General features: G+C 40.8%; 1 protein-coding gene across 2 annotated transcripts in view; it reads left to right on the forward strand.

Moving 5' to 3' along the window:
• The window catches only part of DCX (doublecortin), a 112,350-nt gene that overhangs the window by 90,345 nt on the left and 1,054 nt on the right, over positions 1–20,951 (forward strand). For both annotated transcript variants that reach the window (XM_039247427.1, XM_039247428.1), the window contains exon 5: positions 9,631–9,725. In XM_039247427.1, coding sequence (XP_039103358.1) covers positions 9,631–9,725 — 95 coding nt within the window. The remainder of the gene's footprint in view (positions 1–9,630; positions 9,726–20,951) is intronic.

Below are 20,951 nucleotides of genomic sequence, written 5' to 3' on the forward strand. Positions count from 1 at the left end.
ACCTACTGCAGTCTGGGACTTGTGTTTAAATGCAACTGACTCTCCAGAGTTTGGATGGAATATCTAATAGTGCTAGGTACTATGCGGAAAAGGAATAAGAAGAATTCCCTGTCACTAAGAAGCTTATGATTTATTTCGGGAACCAGTATCCATATACATTTAACAAAAAGAATATTTGCAAATACTTATATAGTTCTTCTTATGTGCCAAGCAACTGTTCTAACCACTATGCATGTATTAACCAATTTAATCTTTATAATAACCTTATGAGGTAGGCACTTTTGCCCCCCCTTTTGCAGATGAAAAAACCAGAGCATATGAAAGCTAAGTAACCTGCCCAATACCTCACAGCTCCTAGGTGGTAGAGTTGAGGTTTGAATCCAGGAAGTCTGGCTCCACAGTCCACAATTTAACCATGACACTGTGGTGCTAAATATGAGTTAACAGTAATGATTTGTTTCAATGCCAAGTGAATGCGAGATATAGGCAGTAAGGAAGGCTTCCTGGAAAAACTGGGTTTGAAGAAGGGTTATATTTCAATTGATAGGAAATGTATTTGTCTTTTTTTTTTTTAAATTTTAAAGTGATAAAGAGATAGAAAGCACAAGTCGGTGAGAGGGGCAGAGGGAGAAAGGGACAGAATTTCCAGAGACACGGGGCTCAATCCCATGACCCTAGGATCATGAGATTCAGCTAAAATCAAGAGTCGGATGCTCAATAGAATAAGCCACCTGAAAATAGATTATTTCTGATGGGGGTGTTGTGGGGAAGCATGAACAAATGAGTAGGGATGGTGATGAATACAGCATATGAAAGTCAAGGGAAGTGGCTGTTAAATCTACATCTCCAGCCCCAACTTTTCTTCTGGATGTTAATCCCATGAATGCCTACCAGGCAATCTTACTTAAATGTACCAAATATAATGTGTCTAAAGACCAAAAGCATTTCTACCCTCAACTCCCTGTCTGTGAATAGAATCTATTCTATTCTATTCCCTGGGCCCAATGCCTTGGTATTATCTTTGATTCTTCCTACTCTTTAATCCTTCAAGTCAGCCATATGCTGCGTCGAACCTTTGAATCATTTTTACATTACTCACACAGAAGTTCCTTCCTTTCCTTCATCATGTGATGCTGGGATTACTCAACAGACTCCTAAGTAGTATCCCTGTTTCAATTCTCTGTCCCCTTTTGCATCTGGTGTGGTGCCACCATATTTCTCATCCTAAAACACATTTCCATTGTGTCACCCCCTAACGTAGAACCTTCAGTGGTTCCACATTGCATTCATTGACCACCTCTGTGGCAATGGCTGCGAGAGTAAAAAGAGAGAGGTGCAGAGGGCCAAGGGCTATGTTTTTGGAAGCACAGCAAGAAACCAAAAAGCAATGGGCTTTACTTGGGAAAGCTTCAGTCCTCTAACGCCTGACCTGCTAGCCAAAGAAAGTCCTCAGCCCATTGAGATTGATAAGTCATCTCTTGTAGACGTGGGATTTCCTAACTCAGTGCCTATATATTGCATAGTTGCTCATGTCCTTCCATTTCTAGTAGTGGTAATAGTAATATTAAGAGAAGAAGATGTCTTTACGAAGCCCTTTCTACATACTAAGGCACTTAGCTGTTGTGTAATCCTCAAAACAACAATTGACATATGCATTATTGTCATTCAAATGTTACAGATAGGGTAACTAAGACCTACAGAGGTTAGGTTACATGTCAGGTCACACATCCAGGATAAGCCAGAATTTGGAACCTTGACTGGTTCCAAAGTGTGTGTTTCCACAAATTAAGAGCCATGTAGTTTTTTTCTAGTTTCTACCCCATGAAACCAGCAGTGAGCATTGACAATAGGCTTTTTCCGCTAGAAACATGTTCCCACAGAACCACCTTCAACTGGAAGTAAATGTTGTCAGCATTATTAAGTCTGAGAAAACAATCCTGGCACTTCCATCAGTCTTCTTACAGATGTCTTCTTCTTGAGGGAAACCGATCTGTGTCAAAATATTGTAGGAATGGGTATACATGTTTGTTTTGCAACAGGGAAAATTTTTATTTCTCTCTTTCTTTAGAACATTCCAAACTGCATGCTGCCCAAGACTCTGTAGGAAATAGATTTAAAATTCAAATTCAAACTCCTGAAGTTACAGCGTCTCACAACCTAGGATTGAATTTGGCCTGGGAACCAGCAGTATGATCACATCAGTGAAGAACTGTTCCTGAACCCTCAGTTCTTGCTTCCCTAATGGATGGGTCTGGGGAGAGTGACACAAGCTTTTCCACTGAGCAGAAACAATTACCTAAACCCGTCCAGACACCCATCTGAAGGGCTCTTTGGAATAAATGTGTGAAGACCACAGGCTCTGTGTCTTGGCCTTGTTCTGAAGTAAGCTGAAACCACCTTGGTTCTACTTGGATGGCCTTCCAGAAAAATTCCCTGTGTAGGTAGGGAGCAAACAGGGTGTGTTTGAACTGGAATGAAGGAACACTTAGAGCATCTCAATATGAGAAAAAGTGAGGGAGTGGCTGAATTATGTATTGAGATCTCCCTCTGCAAGGCATTAGGGAATTGGAGATGACAACACAGAGAACTAGTCACTACAAGGTCACGGTGGGAGGCATATGAGGTGCTAACCCTAAGGCAATTTTGAAACGAATCTGCAAGTAAATCCCTGAGGCCACCATCCATTGAGGACAAGTAATTTATACCCTTTAAGTTCTACTCTCTCTAAACCTCTATATTCTTATGATTAAAAGGAGACCATTAATTCCTGGCCATCATTTCTTGAGGTTATCAGGAGAATCATGTGAATTCATACATGGTAAAATGCTTTGAAAATAATTGTAGAAATAAAACTGCAATTTTTTTATTTTTAAAGTTTTTAAAAATGTTTACTTATTTATTTGAGAGAGAGAGAGAGAGAGAGAAAGAGAGCAAGAGCGAGCAGGGGAGGGGCAGAGAGATAGGGAGACAGAATCCCAACAAGCTCTGCACTTTCAGTGCAGCGTCCGAGGTGGGAGTCAAATGCACGAACTGTGAGATTGTGACCTAAGCCTAAATCAAGAATCAGACGCTTAACTGACACCAACCGGGTGCCCCTACAACTGCAATTATTACTATTATTTTTTTATTTTTAAATAGTTTATTGTCAAGTTGGTTTCCATGTAACACCCGTGCTCATCCCAACAAGTGCCCTCACCCATGACCATCACCCCTCTTCCCCTCCCCACAACCCCATCAGCCCTCAGTTTGTTCTCAGCATTCAGGAGTCTCTCATGGTTTGCTCCTTCCCTCTCCCCCACTACTTTTCCCCTTCTTCTCCCCCATGGTCCTCTGTTAAGTTCCTCCTAATCCTCCTATAAGTGCAAACATATGGTATCTGTCCTTCTCTGCCTGACTTATTTCGCTCAGCATAACACCCTCAAGTTCCATCCATGTTGCTGCAAATGGCCAGATTTCATTCTTTCTCATTGTCATGTAGTATTCCATTGTATAGATAAACCACATCTTCTTGATCCATTCATCAGTTGATGGATACTTAGGCTCTTTCCATGTCATACAACTGCAATTATTAAAGTGGCTCTCAAATTATTGTCATGGCTTTTTCTAAAGATGGGTTATTTTTAGTGGGCAATATTTCAAGATAGACATCCAGCCAAAACCAATAGGCTTGCTTTTGAGTTGAGCTGAAGCATTGTGATTCAAATGGAAGGAAAAGCCAGAGCTAAGTGAATGAGCATTATCAATTTGGTTAAAAAGCTGATGCCAAACTGGCTCTTTTCTTTCTGTGCCATTCTGGCCATCCAGACTTGAACCCATAAAGTATATTGACATGTCTAACTCGCTGCCCAGACAGTTCTATAATTGCCACATCTGGGGCTACTTACACCCACCTTATATGCAGCTGGATCCCAATTTCCAAGGACCAGTCCAGCCTCCAGACAAGGAAATCCATAGTCTAGGAGCTCAGCATCAACTCTGCTTGGCTGGGGACCATACTCTGTCCTTGGCTGTCCATGCCAGAAATTGGTCCTTCTCCTTGTTCTTTGGAAACTGACTCAGCCCACCTTATTCCTCACTCCTGGGAGCCCCTTCCCCCCATATGTTTAAATTCCTATAAATAGGCAATTCCCTTTCTCCCCCATATGTTTACATTCGCATAAATAGGCAAGTCAACCTAGTTACCTTAACAGCCATCTTTTGTTTGGGTTTGTCCAGCTCCATTCTGACTCAGCCAAGGATTTAAAGATGAGCGCTTGGGCAAGGGAAGGCATAATGATCCAGAGAAGCTAATGAGATAAGACTATATGCTGAGCCAAGCTCGGCCATTGTGCTGCATAGCTGAGGGACACCAGCTGAGGAAAGTAATAGATATAGCACAGATACCATCTTCCCAGAGAGCTCTGTGGCCTGATGGTAGTTACATGCCATGCTGAGTTCTGTATGCTACTGTTTAATGACATTGTCTATGACATCCAGTCTGTTTGGTGAATAAAAGAAAGTTCTTGCTAAATACTTTCTAATCTAAACTAGATAAGTGGAATAAAAGTCCAAAAGACTTCTCTAATCCCTGGTGTCTGCTTCTACCTTGTCCTACTTTATCTCTGTTTTCTCTACAGGAACATTTCTGCCCCCTTCCTTCCTCTGTCAGAAAGTTGTCATGGGAAGGAGTTCCAGAAGCAATTAATTTATAAAAGGAAGAGTGATGTAGCAAACACTGAAAACAAACTGAAACACACACAAACTTTGGGGTCAGAGAGACCTGTGTTCAAATCTTGACTTTGCTATCTCTAACTGGAGCAAGCTTCTCTTTCACCATGGAAATGAGAATACAACTAAAAGAGGCTGGTTTTTTTTTTTTTTTGGGGGGGGGGAGTGCACGCAGAGTGCCTGGCCTATTGCATAGTTAAAACGCACTAATTATTATCTTGTTTTTTATTGATAAGATGTCATAGGAGACTAAAAAGTTCTGATGTACACTGTTGTAGAGGGAAAAAAACTTATATGTACAATGACAAGAAAGGAAGGAAGGAATTTGGACTATGGGGAAATAAAGGTGGCCACAGTGAGACAATGCTGTTCTGAGGAGGGAAATGAGAAAGGGAGACAACTAAAAGGGGATGCAGTCTCTCCCAGTGCATCCCCAAATTGTAGCTGATAATTAGAAGCTCAGAAACAAGAGCTAACGACATTTAATAAAGAAAAATAAAGGACAATAAGGGATGTCAAGTGTCAAGCCACTGTCACAATGAACTGTCATGGCCTTCTGCATGGATTTGCCAATGTAAGACAGTGCACAATTCATCAGGCCCTCTTTGCGTTTTTCCCTGCTCCTCTTTTACTTGACATTTCTATGAATTGGCTTCAGAATCTATATCAAGTTGCACCCTCCTAAATTTTTTCCCCACAGAACCCATAGAAGAAGTGCACATTGAGTGTACTTTTATCTAATCTATAAATATAGGAGTTCCTTCATCTTGTGAGGAATTGACATTTGCTTGTGCATGTCTATGTTCTTTTATTTCTCTGTGTCCATCTTTGGTTTCTTTTTTTTCCATCAAGAATTCTGGGAAAGTGTTGGGGCGCCTGGGTGGCTCAGTCAGTTAAGCGTCCGACTTCGGCTCAGGTCATGATCTCACGGTTCGTGGGTTCGAGCCCCGCGTCGGGCTCTGTGCTGACAGCTCAGAGCCTGGAGCCTGTTTCAGATTCTGTGTCTCCCTCGCTCTCTGCCCTTCCCCTGCTCACACTGTCTCTCTTTCTCTTTCTCTCTCTCAGAAATAAATAAATAAATAAAACATTAAAAATATAAAAAAAAAAAAAGAATTCTGGGAAAGTGTTTGCATTTTTTCAACCAGGCTGTGAGTGGCAGTTAAAGAATTAAGACACTAATTTTCAAAATGCTTGTTGAATGTGGATGACACAATAAAGTCTTTTATTATGGGAAGCTTAAGATTGAGTAGCTGAGAAGTGGCAGAGACTAAACACAGATGCACACACAGAGAATAGAGAAAGGTATTAATAAAATATGTATTTATGCACTACCCCTAAACTTTTTAAGTGAGAGAGTTTCAGAGGATATTGAGGAAAGTACTGGAAGTTGCACAAGAACCTGTATGTGCAGGTCTATGGCCAATAAACAGGTAGAAACTGCCTCACAAGCAGACATGCTTATGGTTCACAATGTTCTCATCTTGGCAAGACTGGTGGGCTCATCCTCAGCTAAATAAGAGTGTAGGTAGAAAAAGACAGTTTGCACATTGGGAGTATAGTAACCACCACTGTGCACCGTGGCTGACAAATACTGAGGAACTACAATCTGTTGTTGCCAAAGGAGGCATCAATTATTGGAACAAAATGCCAGAACTTAACCTGGGGATGCCTACATCTGTTAACCTTTGTGGCTGAGGTCAGGGATCTTTGGGAAGACTGGCATTACATAAACTCAGACTGATCCCCAAGATTGTTCTCTATCTTGAATACTATGGTCAGGTCCTGCTAGGGAGGACCTGCTAGGTCCTTCAGGCACTGAAAGTGCCCCGTAACTCCTTCCTATTCCTGTAACAGACTACTTTGCCCCAATGTGGCTCCACACTCTTGCTTTTTCCACAGTGCCTCCTTTATTCACCAGAAAGCTTAGTACCCTGGACAAGCCTAGCTCTCACAGTCTCTGTGCTGGTTAGCACAAGTCACATTCCTCTTGGGGTGGTTTACATGGTGTGTGCACATAACACTCTAAGCTTGTCTGTCTTCTAGGCCTCTATCTTCCATCTTGTCCTTTCTCTCCCTCCCCACTACTTTAATTAATTCATGATCATGTCTCACAATGGACTAGTGCATTGTCTTCTAACCAATTTCTTTGCTTCTATCCTTACCCCAGCCCACCCCAGCCCACCCCAGCTTTACCACAATAGCTGGAGTAATAGTTTTTTTAAATTTTTAAATGTTTTTTATTTATTTCTGAGAGACAGAGAGACAGTGTGAGCAGGGGAGGTTCAGAGAGAGAGGGAGACACAGAATCCAAAGCAGGCTCTAGGCCCTGAGCTAGCTGTCAGCACAGAGCCCGATGTGGGGCTCGAACCCACGAACTGTGTGATCGTGACCTGAGCCAAAGTCGGACACCCAACCGACTGAGCCACCCAGGTGCCGTTGGAGAAACCGTTTTAAAATGCAAATTTGATAGTTTCACTCTCAGAGTTCTTTCACAAATCAATCCCAAACAAAAGGTCCCACAAAAGGATCCCGTGGTCTGTCCTTTATGCCCATCTCCAGTCTCATCTTTTGGAACTCACTGCTGGCACCCTGTGCTTGAGTCATTTTGAACTATTTGCACTCTGCAAATGTACTGTATTCTTTTACACCTCCATGTCCTTGCCCCTACTGGTGCAATCCTAAATTCTAGAATAACTTTTTCTGCCTTCTAGTTTCAATTCATCTTTTTCTAAGGGCTTTGAGATACAATTCACATAAGAATTTCCTCATTTAGAATGTACAGCTCAATGGATTTTCATTTAACCACAAAATTGTGCAACACTCTCCACTATTTATTGCCAGAATATCTTTGTCCCTCTAAAATAAACTCTGCACCTATTAGTGGACACTCTTCATTTCCCCCACAACTGGTCACTTCAACCCTGACCAGCCCCTGGAAACCACTCATCTACTACCTTCTGTCTCCATAGATTCGTCTCCAGTTATTCCAAAGTCATCATTCAAGACTTTTCTCAGTTTGTCTCCTTCTTTATGCCTCCCGGTCCCCTGATTTCAAAGCCTCTCCTCATCTCTAAGAATTACCTCTGCATGGATGTGCCATAGTATTTAGCCCACCGTATTCTTGCCTACTTCACCACAGGATGTGACTTACTTGTCTCTGAAAACCCCATGTCTAACACTTGACCTGGTTTAGACAAAGCACCTCGTAACAACTGGCTAAATGAATGAATGAATGTCTTCCAGGAAGCCCTAACAGGGAGAGAGGTCTCTCAGTGAGTGGGCGAGAGATGCATTCACTAATACACAGGTCAACCCAGACAGTGGATGCCTACATGCCCATTCTTCAGCTTACTTGCTCTTGGATAAACTCAAGATAAACCACCCCATTGATGTCTCTTCCACCTCTACTGTTGATACTCAGGTTCCAGAACCTAGGGAAAAGTTGCTGTAAGTAGAGGAGAGGAAGTATATCCTCAGGATATACTCATGATACAACAGTTTAAGCTTTTGTGTGAGACTAACAGAAACACCCTCAGGCTACTCTCCTGCTTAACTTTTTCAGTTCTCTCTCTCCTCCCTCCTGCCTTCTCTTCCTTTTCATTTCTCTCCTTCTCCCTCTCCCTCTCCCTGCTCCCACGGACATTTGGGATATTTACAAAATATCCCTTTATTTTTGAAGTGCATTTCAGAATATCTCTGATAATATTGGTCCTTAGATTAAAAAAAAAAATTAACTCTAGGGCACCTGGATGGCTTAGCCGGTTAAGCATCTGACTTCAGCTCAGGTCATGATCTCATAGTTCCTGGTTTAGAGCCTCACATTGGGTGCTGACATCTCAGAGCTTGGAGCCTGCTTTGGATTCTGTGTCTTCCTCACTCTCTGCCCCTCCCTGGCTCGTGCTGTCTCTCTCTGTCTCCCAAAAATGAATAAACATGAAAAAAATAACAAAGAACTTAACTTTAGCAGATGTCTAAACATGTGTCCACTCAAAAGCTGTTTAATTGTTCCATCCCATGCACCACATTTTTTTTTACATGATGGTATATTTAAAAAACTCAGTAGCAAAGGGAATATAAAACGATTTGCAAACACAATGGACTATCAAGATGTTGCATACTAAACCATCTCATTTTTAGCATTTTGTTGGCCTAGAGAGAAAAGGCGGTGCACCCTGACTCTGGCCACCACTGTCTGCTTTCCTCGGTCTCTGTGCCTTTCTCCTGATTTCAAACATCTTCGTTCTTTTCTTCTGATCTCTTACCCTGTCTTCCCCATCTCCCCTCCTCTCCAGTCCTGATCTCTTTCTCTCTTTTTTTGATTCCCTCCTCTTCCCATCTTGCTGTCCAAGCCTTTCTTTATGTCTCACACTGTTTCTCCTCCATTTTCTTTTCAGTCTTCTTCCTGAGTAGCTAGCTCCCGTTGTCTTTCTTTCCTTCTGTTCTTTTCTGCCAGGATGAGGCAAGGTAGAGAGTGGGGTGGCAGGGAGGTGAGAAGAAAGAGAGTGGGGAGAGATTGACTATCTGCCACATCATCTGCTTTGTGCCTTACTTTTTTTCTCACTTGTAACCTCGAAACGAAATCATATGTTCCCGGACTACCTCCCAGAGATGGTGTTAGGGTCAAACTTGGGAATGAATATGAGAAAGGTTTGAAAATAACCAGAGCCCTGTAATTGGAAGCGCTCAGGGGAAAGGGTGGGAGGATTATGGGCCCTGCACTGCTCCAGGATCTAATTAACTGAGGATTGCAGTTCTGGCCTTTCTGAAGAATGTGTTTCTTTTCACCTTTGTTCCGCTCATCAAATCACTTGGTTGTCTGTGTACCTTGCTTGAATGTTTTTAGTGTCTTCGGAGGGGAAGGATAACTGGTTCTTTTGTATGCTGTTGATTCTTATCCTTTCCTTTTCTCTTGCCTTGGGCTAGCAAACGGGACCTCCAGCAGCCAGCTCTCCACCCCCAAGTCTAAACAGTCACCCATTTCCACGCCCACCAGTCCTGGCAGTCTCCGGAAGCACAAGGTATTATGTCTCTTATACCTTACTAAACCCCTTTGCACTTGGACTTCTTTGAATGGCTGGGTGAGGGTTTGCTCTGCCATCCTACTTCAACCGTGCACCAAGGCCAGACTTTCCCTTCATCTGGTCCTTGAGCAAAAAGGCCTGGGAATCCCAGCAGGGGCCAAGCTTCTGGTCGCTTTTATTTATTCCTCTGACCTCAGCCCCCGCTAACACGTTTGTCTACTTCCAGTGACACTTAACCAAAAAGAAGAGGTAACAAAGGTCCTAAACACACATTCTGACCTAATGGTGTCACCAAATGATGGCTCAGAGGATGAGCTTGGCTCTTTTCCTTCCAATTCAGAGTCATAGCAAAGAGGGCATTGAGGACAATGTATGTTCCCAGGCACCAGTCTGTAGAACTGACAAAGACAGCAGTCAAAGAAAGTTAGCACTGAGTTACTCCCTTTAGATTTGCTGGACATCAAAATATGAACAGACCCTAGTTTTGCTGTGTATTCTTCGTTCCCAGGCAGATTCTGGTACAGCATGGGAAGAGAGGACACATATATGCCACATTGACCCTGGGCACCATTTACATGTCTAAGTCACTCAAAGTAAATATGCCACTAAAAGAGTAGAAGTTTGTAAATTCTCTAGCCCCACTTTCCAAGCAGATTCCCACTCAGAAGTCTCTTCTGTATAGAAAATCTGAAGTGGTCACTGCCTTGAACCTCATCTCTGAGGCAATGTGAATGTGGTTTCTGCTCTGATGAGCTCACTCTGGTGCAGATTCCTCTAGGATTCTTTTGACTTCTTCCTGCTCAGAACACTTGGGTTGAGATGGGGTGCCTGGGTGGCTCAGTCGGTTAAGCGTCCAACTTTGGCTCAGGTCATGATCTCGTGGTTCGTGGGTTCTAGCCCCACGTCGGGCTCTGTGCTGACAGCTAGCTGAGAGTCTGGAGCCTGCTTCAGATTCTGTGTCTCCCTCTCTCTCTGAACCTCCCCTGCTCATGCTGTCTCTCTCTCAGAAATAAATAAAACATTAAAAAAATTTTTTTAAGAAGACTTGGGTTGAGATGGTAAAAGGTGAAAAGCCACCAACGTGGCTAATTCCATCACGGTACCTACCATAGATGGTCAGAGCTGAAAAAGATTTTAGATGGAGATACATTAATTTCCTTTGATTCTCTCAATAATCTTGTGAGGTTAGCGTTTTTCAGGGGAGAAAATTAAGAGCCAGGAAGGTCAAGCTACTAGGGTGAGAGCTAGGTAGTGTCACACATAAGACTGGCACCCAGGTTACCAGCAGGATGCTGGAGCCAGTTCACACTAGCTCACAAGAGCTGACTGTGAACATTGCTTCCCAGCTCTGTGTTCAGTGACATCCTGTTGATAGCCAGAACTCAGTTGTGGTGGGAATATTTGCACCATGGAAATCAGCAAGCACTATAAATCAAAGCTGTTGTTTCCCCCTGCCCCAGAAAATTGGTTGTTAAACATTTAACAGCACACCACTGCCTGACATTCATTTTCATTTTCTTCTCTCTCCACTAGGGCTTTAATTTCCTGGTTAATCTGACCATTACCTGTTCTGTCATTCCTAGTTCCTGTTCCGTTCCTTTAATGATCCCTTTAACTTTCTGGTATTGACCCCAACCAGAACCTTCTAATTGTCCTGCTCAGCTATTTTGTTTCCCCAAAGCTTCTTTGGTCTGCTGAACTGTCTGTGTAGCTAATGTTACCTAGAGGTTGTGGCGTGGAGTTTCAGTCAGTTTTCAGTTATTCTGAGCAGCAAAGCTTGTTCCTATGGACGCTCCAACAGAAACTTCGGCGTTACCCTGATTCTTACTGTAGCTTTGCCCTATGCACTTCTGCCCTTATTGTCTTTCTGAGAAGTGTGACCTGCCCCAGCACCTTTCATCAGTAACTTCCCAAAGGGATGGGGCTGCTTGTGCATTTATTTAGTCTGCTCACGAAAGTCATTCAGTTTTTCAATTTGACGCGCTCAGTTCATTTATGCTAAGGTGAAGGGCTGGCAGTATTAAACAATTTCTTCTGGTTGGGTTTGCAGGCTTTGGGTGGGGGTGTTTTGTTTTGACTCAATTCTCCAAACTGATTTAACTATTGAAGGACTAGAACAAACTATAGGTGGCAGCATTGTCAGAGCCTCACTGTTTTCTTCACTGTGGGATTTTTAGTGCCTCCCCTTATTTTTAAAATTACTCTTTTTGTTATGACAGTGAAGCAAGCAACCATTAAATAATAAATTATAGAGTTTCCTAGAGCAAAATTTTGGGTTTTGGTGAACCTTTAAGAAACAGTTGGATGTTGGTGAACTTGATACTGATTTTTTAACTTCTTTGAGATCATTTCAAATTTATGGAAGAGTCACAAGAATAACATAAAAAAATTTCTGTATACTGTTTACACAGATTCACCAATTGTTTACGTTTTGCCCCATTTACTTTTACACACACACACACACACACACACACACTTTGCCATTTTTTTAACCACTTGATAGATATTAAGTTGCAGATATCATACCCTTTGACCCCTACATACTTCAGTGTGTATTTCCTATACACTGAATAGGAAAATAAGGACATTTTCATTCATGACAATAGTACAGTTATTAAAATCAGGAACTTTGCACTGGTGAAGCACTATTATATACCCTACAGCCCATATTAAAACTTTATCAGTTGCCCCAATAACATTCTTGTTCTGGGCCAAGATCCAATCTGGGATGACACATCGCCTTTGGTTGGGATGTCCCTTTTAGTCTTCTTTAATCTTGAAAAGTTCTTGAGTCTTTCTTTTTGACAGCATATTGTAGAAATGGAGAGTACAGGCCAGTTATTTGGTAGCATGTCCTCTTATTTAGGTGTGCTTGATGTTTCTTTGTAAGTCCATAGTATGCATTAAGGGCAGAATTGACATGGAAGTGATGTTGTGTGTCTCTTAGCACTGCATTCTATCAGGGGGCAATAACCTCATGCTTACACCACCAATGATGGAGGGTGAACTGGTGTTTCTGAATAAGCTAAAAAGTATCTTGTGACCTTGGCTCAGTCCCCCTGGGTCCCAGGACTCAGCTTCTTGCTCCTTCTTTTACACAGCTACCTGGGTCTCAGCACCGTCAAGGTCCTTGGGCAGTGGGCCCAAGCCCTTCTCATCTGTACTCCCATCCAAGTGGACCTGAAAGGTGTGAGTCATGGTGGAGACAGGAAGCAGGTGGTTGAGGCCATGACTTTCCTCCTGCGCAATTGGAAACAAACTTGAAGTCCCAGCATCCCTTTGGTAACTTTTGATGGCTGTGGCAGGGCCCTAAGCTGTAATCAGCCTCTTGGCTTCCCCTCTTAAGCAGCTCATGGAGAATCCTCTTTAATGCAGCTGTGATGGGGTTAGCCAAAGTCCACATACTCAAGTGCTACAATATGGACACAAAGTAAATCCTTGGATAGTTAATGTGAACAACATTTTGCATTTCTATACTGCTTCATCCTTTTGCTAGTCATTTTCCCATTTGCCTTGGTGATAACACTGTGAGAGAAATAGGGCAGGTGGAGTTTCCACTTTACAAATGACAAAAAGTGGGTGCCGAGGTTAAAGACAACCCCTGTATGATTCAACACTTTGGAGAAGGTAGCACATTAAAGATGTTCAAAAAACCTAGACATATAGTGAAACTCTCTCGTTTATTAAAAATATGTTTTGCCAGATTAGTGATTTGCATCCATACCTTTATATTTGGAGGCACTTTGCTTGCAAAGTTGTCTAGATATCGAAGAGAAATATATTTGACATATTATTTGAAAATAGAGCTGGGGCACATAGGTGGCTCAGTTGGTGGAACCATTGACTTCGGCTCAGATTTATTTATTTATTTTTTTTAATGTTTTATTTATTTCTAGGAGAGAGAGAGACAGTGTGAGCAGGGGAGGGTCAGAGAGAGAGGGAGTCACAGACTGAAATATTGCATTTTAAAGAATCAGTCTAATTGGGAAAAAAAAATTGGAAAGAGTCTGTTAAAAATATTTTAGATATTCATAAATCCTAATCATTCAATATCCATATCCTATTATGATTTGAGTATACATGAGGTAATTTTGGCTAATGATTTTATGTCCCAAGTTTCATCATTTCTATTCTGGTAGAGTGATGAAAAGGTCAAGGAAAAAGTATATAACTTTTGAGGAATAGAGGGATTTAAGATAAAGGGTCTCTATTAAANGGAGTCACAGACTGAAACAGGCTCCAGGCTCTGAGCTGGCAGTCAGCACAGAGCCCGACGCGGGGCTCGAACCCACGAACCGCGAGATCATGACCTAAGCGAAAGTCGGACGCTTAACCGACTAAGCCACCCAGGCGCCCCATCGGCTCAGATTTAAATGTACATTTTCCTCTATGTTTCCAGACCTTTTTACTGTCATCCTATAAGTGCTTGGAGAGATAGTTTGATGAATAAAGCAGGGTCCTGGTCCTTAAAACACAGACACCACTCTAAGGGGATTTTGGTAGTGTAATCAAGACCAAACAAAAGGACTATAGGAGCACAAAGAGGGGTGGGTAAGGCATCTGACTGGGGGAGGGTGGGAGATGGGGAACTTTTTGCGGACAAGGTGACATTTAGCTGGGGCCTTGAAGCCTGGGTAGGCTTTTGATGAGAATGGGCATTCCAGCATTTTCAAGAACAAAGCCACAGCATCAGAAAAGTGCAGGGCACATTTGGGAAAAACCAAACGCAAACTAGAAGCCAGGGTTCTCAAAACTCCTCTCTGACTTCCTTTGGACTATAAGCTCCTTGGATCAGAGACCAAGTTTTTGTTTTCTCTAATGCAATAGTATCGCCAGCACAGCTGCATTTGTTACAAACATTTTGTTCTGTGGGGCTCCAAGGGACCAAGCAAATGAATTTCAGGTGCAAATTATTTGTATTGTTAAGCAATATGTGTGTTTCTGTATTTCTACATATTGATCAACAAAAACACAGTGTTGAGATAATTCCTTTTCCTGAACATTGTTCTACCCACACAAGAAAATACATTTGGAATACTAAATAAGTGGATAGAGAACAGAAGCACAGAAGTTCATTCCCTAGCCTAGTCCTATGGATTCTCTCCATAGCCTGTACCTCACCTTGCCCATCCCAAGTGAAATCTCTTCATGATGCTACCCTTAGGCCTGTCCCCACTTCCTCTAAATATAGGTCTGAAATAGTCTTCTCCTATAATTATTTCCACAGACCAACCAACTACACAGAAAGGTCTGTTACATGAATAATCAAGAGCAAGGGTGAATGCTAAAGCCCCAGTGGGTCAGTGTGGTGGGACTCAAAGAGGCCTCCAGAATGGAAAGGCCCTTCTATATTGCCCAAAAAATGCCCAGGGAGCTCATAAACACGGCAGTGTCTGTCTTATATTTCTTGCTTTGGTCTGACTAATAAAACACAAACTGCAATGATCTCACTTCTATTTTATAGAATTTTAGAACCAGAAGGAACCTGAAAGATCTTCTATCTAATGGAGTTCATCAATAGTTACAGTATAGTCCTAGAACAAAACCGCTACAAAACTGTCTCTTACATTTTTACACATCTTTACATGCTGGATATTACCATATACATTATACCTCGATGCGTGCATATTGCTGTATAGGGTTGTATGCTCAGGAATCACATAATCAGTATTCAGTTGTCAGCATAAGGGATTTTCAAAGGTACTACTATTTTAAAGAACAGCTTTTTGAGATGTAATTCACATACTATAAAATTCACCTTTTCACAGTATGCACTTTAGTAGTTTTCAGTGTAATCACAAACTTGTACCAGAATATACTCATTACCCTCAAGAGTAGTCACAGCCCCTTCTCCCTCCACCCAATCCCTGGCAACCACTAATCTATTCTCTGTTTTGACGAGTTAACATATTTTGAACATTTCATATAAATTTCCCTCTGATCACTGCTTTGGCTGCATCTCATAACTTTTCCTGTATTGTTATTTCATTTTCTTTTATCTCAAAAGTCTTTTCTAAATTCCCTTGTGATTCCTTCTTTGACCCATTGGTTATTTAGCAATATGTTAATTTCCATGTATTTGTAAATTTTCCAAATATCTTTCTTTCCTTTTTTTTTTTTTTTTTTTTTTTTAATGTGGGTTCCACACTGGGCGGGGCTCAATCTCACAACCTTGAAATCAAGAACTGAGCTGAGATCAAGAGTTGGACACTAAACCGACTGAGCTGCCCAGCACCCCCCAAAATATCTTTCTGTTATTTCTTTCTAATTTATTTCTACTGTAGTCAAAGAACATACTTTGTATGATTTCAATCCTTTTACATTTATTGAGACTTGTTTTATGACCTAACATTTGATCTATTCTGCAGAATGTTCCACGGGCCCTTGAGAAGAATGTTTATTTTGCTGTTGTCAAATGGAGTATTCTATAGATGTGTAGTATTTTGTAGTGTTGTTCAAGTCTTCTCTTTCCTTGTTGGTCTTCTCCCTAGTTATTCTGTACATTATTGAAGGTGGAGTATTGATGTCTTTAACTATTATAGCTGAGTTGTTGATTCCTTCAATTAAGTGCTTTTTGCTTTACATAGTTTGGGGCTCTTTTGTTAAGGCACATATATGTTTATAATTATGTTTTCAGATGTTTGGATTTCTTTTATCATTAGAAAACGTCCTTATTTGTTTTAGTAAAAAATTTTGGCTTGAAGTCTATTTTTTTCTGTTATTAGTATAGTCTCGCCAGTTCTCTTTTGGTTACTAACTGCATGTAAGTCTTTTTCCATCCTTTTGCTTTCAACGTATTTGTGTCTTTAAATTGCGTCTCTTTCAAGCATCATAGAGCTGGATCATGTTGTTTTCTTAAATCCATTCCACAAATGTGCCTTTTCATTTGAGTGCTTAATCTACTTATGTTTAATGTAATTACTGGTAAGGTACAAATTACATCTGCCATTTTGTAATTTTCTATATGTCTTATATCTTTTTTGTTCCTTTATTCCTTAATTCCTGCTCTTTATTGTGTTAGATAACCATTTGGATAACACATACCATTTTATTTTATTTTTTAAATGTTTATTTATTTTTGAGAGAGAAAGAAAGAGAGAGAGAGCGAGAGAGAGAGAGAGAGCATGAGCAGGGGAAGGGCAGAGAGAGAGGGTGACACAGAATCTGAAGCAGGCTCCAGGCTCCCAGCTCTCAGCACAGAGTCCAATGCAAGGCTCAAACTCACAAACCACAAGATCATGACCTGAGCCAAAGTCGACTTTTAACTGACTGAGCCACCCAACCTCCCCTGACACATATCATTTTAATGTCTTTGTTGTATTTTTACTAATTTCATTCTGAGTTATTTTCTTGGTGGCTGCCCTGGGGGGTACAATTAATATCTTAATGCAATCTACTTTGGAATAATATCAACTTAATTTCAATTGAATATAAAAAATACTTACTATAGTATAGCTTGTCCCTCCCCCTCCTTTTGTGCTCTTATTGACATACAAATTACATCTTTATACATAATAATTCCATCAACACACTTATATAATTACACTTCCATGAAGTTGTCTTTTGAACTGGATAATAGAAGAAAAGAGTTATAAAAATCAATTTGTTTTGTCTTTTGTATTTACCTATGTATTTACCTTTACCAGTGTTCTTTCTTTCTTATGTGGATTTGAATTACTGTCTATTGTCCTTTCTTTTCTCCCTGAAGGATTCTCTTTAGTATTCTTGGAGGATATGTCTGCTAGCAATGAATGCTCTTTGTTTATCTGGGAATGTCTTATTTTCTCCTTCATTCTTGAAGGATAATTTTGCTAGATTTTCTTAAATGCAGTGAACCAATAAGTCTCCTGCCTTGGCAGAGACACTGTGTGTGTGTGTGTGTGTGTGTGTGTGTGTGTGTGTGTGTTGGGGCATTATTTCAGTGCCCTGTCAGGCACTTTATATCTTTGCCTTAGCCTTCATTTGTTGCTTGTGCAGGGCCACAATAACAACCATAGGTGAGAGATTAGGGCCTTCTTAGGTCTTTTCCCAGAATACACCCAGTCCTAAATATGTGCCATGTCATAGAGATGGCTAAAAATATGTTGGAGCTTTTCAAAGTCTCCTATGGACATTAATTCTCTACCTTTTCCTTTTAAGGTTTTGAGCAGCTTCATTTGCCCCAATGGGTTCCTTTACTTTAGGCAGCTGTGATTTTAAACAATTGTAGCTGATTAATGCTCCCTGAAAAGGCTGTTCACAGTGAGTGTACTCTGCATCAGGTCAAATGAAGGAGAGCCCTACAAGTGGGAATTTCCAAGGAGGTACCGGATCGGTTGAAGAGTGACAATTCTCTGGGAATGGGGCATTTCAGGGAGCTCCCAACTCATTCTGCATCTTCCAGTTGCTACTAAGTTGCTGTTGTTCAGATACCGTAATTGTGAGACTATTGGCTTTCTTTCTTGGTTTTTTAAAAATGTTTATTTATTTTGAGAGAGAAACAGAGTGAGTGAGCAGGCGAGGGGCAGAGAGAGAGAGGGAAAGAGAATCCCATGCAGGCCCCGTACTGCCAGCAGAGAGCTCGATGCCAGGCTCGATCTCATAAACCATGAGATAAAGAGCTGAGTCAAAATCAAGAGTCAGATGCTTTACTGACTGAGCCACCCAGGTGCCCCGAGGCTATTGGCTTTCAAAGCTACCCAGAGTGTGGAGAGATAGAGAAGGGAAAGAGAAGAAGCTAAAGCACTGCACATTTTGGTATTCTTACTGCAATTCAGCCATTTTTTTTGAATAAACACCTCTTGGATTGCTGCAAGCTTTTGGTTAATTTCCAGAGTTTTGAGAATATTGATTTTGACAATTTTTCCAGTGTCATTGCATTTATGTGGGAGCACATTTTCAAAGTCTTTCTTCACTGTTCTGGGTGTCTAGAGCTCAAAGATACTTTAGTCTATGTCTAATTTTCACTTTATTCAAGTATAAGAAAAATAAAATCCATTCAAAGGTGTGACTCAATCATATGCCACTTTGCCTCAGTTCAATTTTACAAGTTTTTATTGAACTCCTGTTCCCTCAGCCTTGCACTTCCTACCTGTTTGTCAGTTTTATAAAAGACTGTGCTTGGTAGTTTAGAACAAGGCTGCCAAATTCTGTCCATGGCCTGGTTGTTTGGGGATGCCCCCCCCAATGTAAAAAATAATGTTTCTTACATCTTTAAAGAGTTATAAAAAACTAAACCCAAACAAACAGGACTGCATTACAGACACCAAAGGTGACCAGCCAAGAGAACCCAAATAATTACTATCTAGCCCTTTGCAAAAAAAGTTTGCCAGCCCCTGATTTACAGTGAAGGGATGGCAGGTCAGTGAGAAGTGAGTCTATTTGCTATAGTTGCCTTTCTTGTGCTTTGAAATAATTGTTTTCCCTGGATAGTCCCAAATAATAGTCTGAGAGGTAGAAGAGACTTTACATACTGTCCATCCCAAAGTTTGAATTTTCTTGATGAAGACACCAAAATTTGAAGACTTGTTCAATGCCACAGTACTAATTATTCAGGGGCTAAAAGCCCAGGTTTCTGTGTTATATGTAAACCAACTTGACAATAAACTATTTAAGAAAAAAAATAAAAAATAAAAGCCCAGGCTTCTGAATACACTTTGCTTCTATTTCCATTGAATCTGCCTAAAAGTTTTCTTGCCCCTTCCATCTCAGCAAAAATTATTGTTTTTTTAAAAGATTTTATTGTTAAGTAATGTCTACACCCAACATGAGGATCACACTTACAACCCCAAGATCCAGAGTTGTGCACTCTACCGACTGAGCCAGCCAGGCATCCCACAGTAAGAAGCATTCTTAATGCTAGATGAATAAGTCACTCTCTTCCGTATTCTTGTCTTTTTTCATCTAACTTACAGAGAAGCTGTATGCTCCAATTTTTTGGACAGCTCTCGACTGAAGTTCTCTTCAGTTTATTATTACACCAAGAAGGGTATCTTAAATACCTAGAGAGTTGAGCTTAATTTTTTCAGTTCCCTTTAGTATCTTGCGATAATGTGAATGATAAGATAATGTGGGATTCTGACCCCCGCCCCCATGTCTTATTCAACTACAACAACTGCACTTTTATTTATTTTATGTTTTGGGTTTCCAAAAAAATTTCACTTGAATGGAGGATTTAGAAGGAGAAGAAAGAGATTTGAAAATCACTGATTTAGACTATGGGTGAAGTAAGTCCAAGAAGAATCACAAGTACTTCCAAATACAGCTCTGAGGACAATGGGAAAAACCAATGTCATATCATCTCCCCATCTCCTACAGACATAGGAGACGTCTGACAAAAGGCTTGGGCTGTATTAGATCCATGGATCCTAACTCCTGGTGCAAAAGCATTAGGAAATAAGTTAGAAGTAGGAAAATGGGGTACTTTTTCTGGGTCAGGCATTTGTTCAGGGCCTGGGAGTTCTCTGGGAGCCTGAAATGAACACACATGTATATATTCACCACTGATTTTTGACAAAGGCACAAGCCCAATGAATGGAGGAAAGATAGCCTTTTCAATAAGTGGTGCTGGAGCAATTAGATATCCATAGGCCAAAAAAATGACCCCTAATCTAAACCTTACATCGTATGCAAAAAATAACTCAAAAATAGACTAGAGATGTATGTGTAAAACATGTAGAAAGGAAACATAAGAGAAGATCTTGTTGATCTTTCACTAGGCAAAGAATTCTTAGGTTTGACAACAAAAGCACCATCCATAATAATAAAAAATAATAAATTGGACCTCATCAAAATTCAAAACTTTTGCTCTGTCAAAGACCACCCTAAAGGTATGAAGAGACAAGCTACAGAGTGGGAGAAAAAACTTGTGAGCCACAGATCAACCTAGAGACATATGTAGAGTATAAAAACAACTGTTAAAACTCAACAGTAAGAAAGAAGAAATCCAATTAGATAATGAACAAAAGATCCAAAGAAACGTTTCACTGAGGAGGAATTACAGATGCCAACTGTGCACATGAAAAGATGTTTAAAGCCATTAACCATCAGGAAAATGCAAATCAAAATCACAAAGAGATAGCACTACAAACCCATGGGAATAGCTAAAATAAAAAAGTAGTGCAAACACCAAATACTGGTGTGGCTGTGGATAGACCAAATCACTAATACTTTTCTGGTGAGAATGAAATAGTACACCCACTCTGGAAAATGATACTGCAGTCTTTACAAATGAAACACCCAATT

This window comes from Hyaena hyaena, unplaced genomic scaffold, assembly GCF_003009895.1.
Source record: "Hyaena hyaena isolate Hyena2069 unplaced genomic scaffold, ASM300989v1 scaffold_297, whole genome shotgun sequence".
NCBI classification, from domain to species: domain Eukaryota; kingdom Metazoa; phylum Chordata; class Mammalia; order Carnivora; family Hyaenidae; genus Hyaena; species Hyaena hyaena.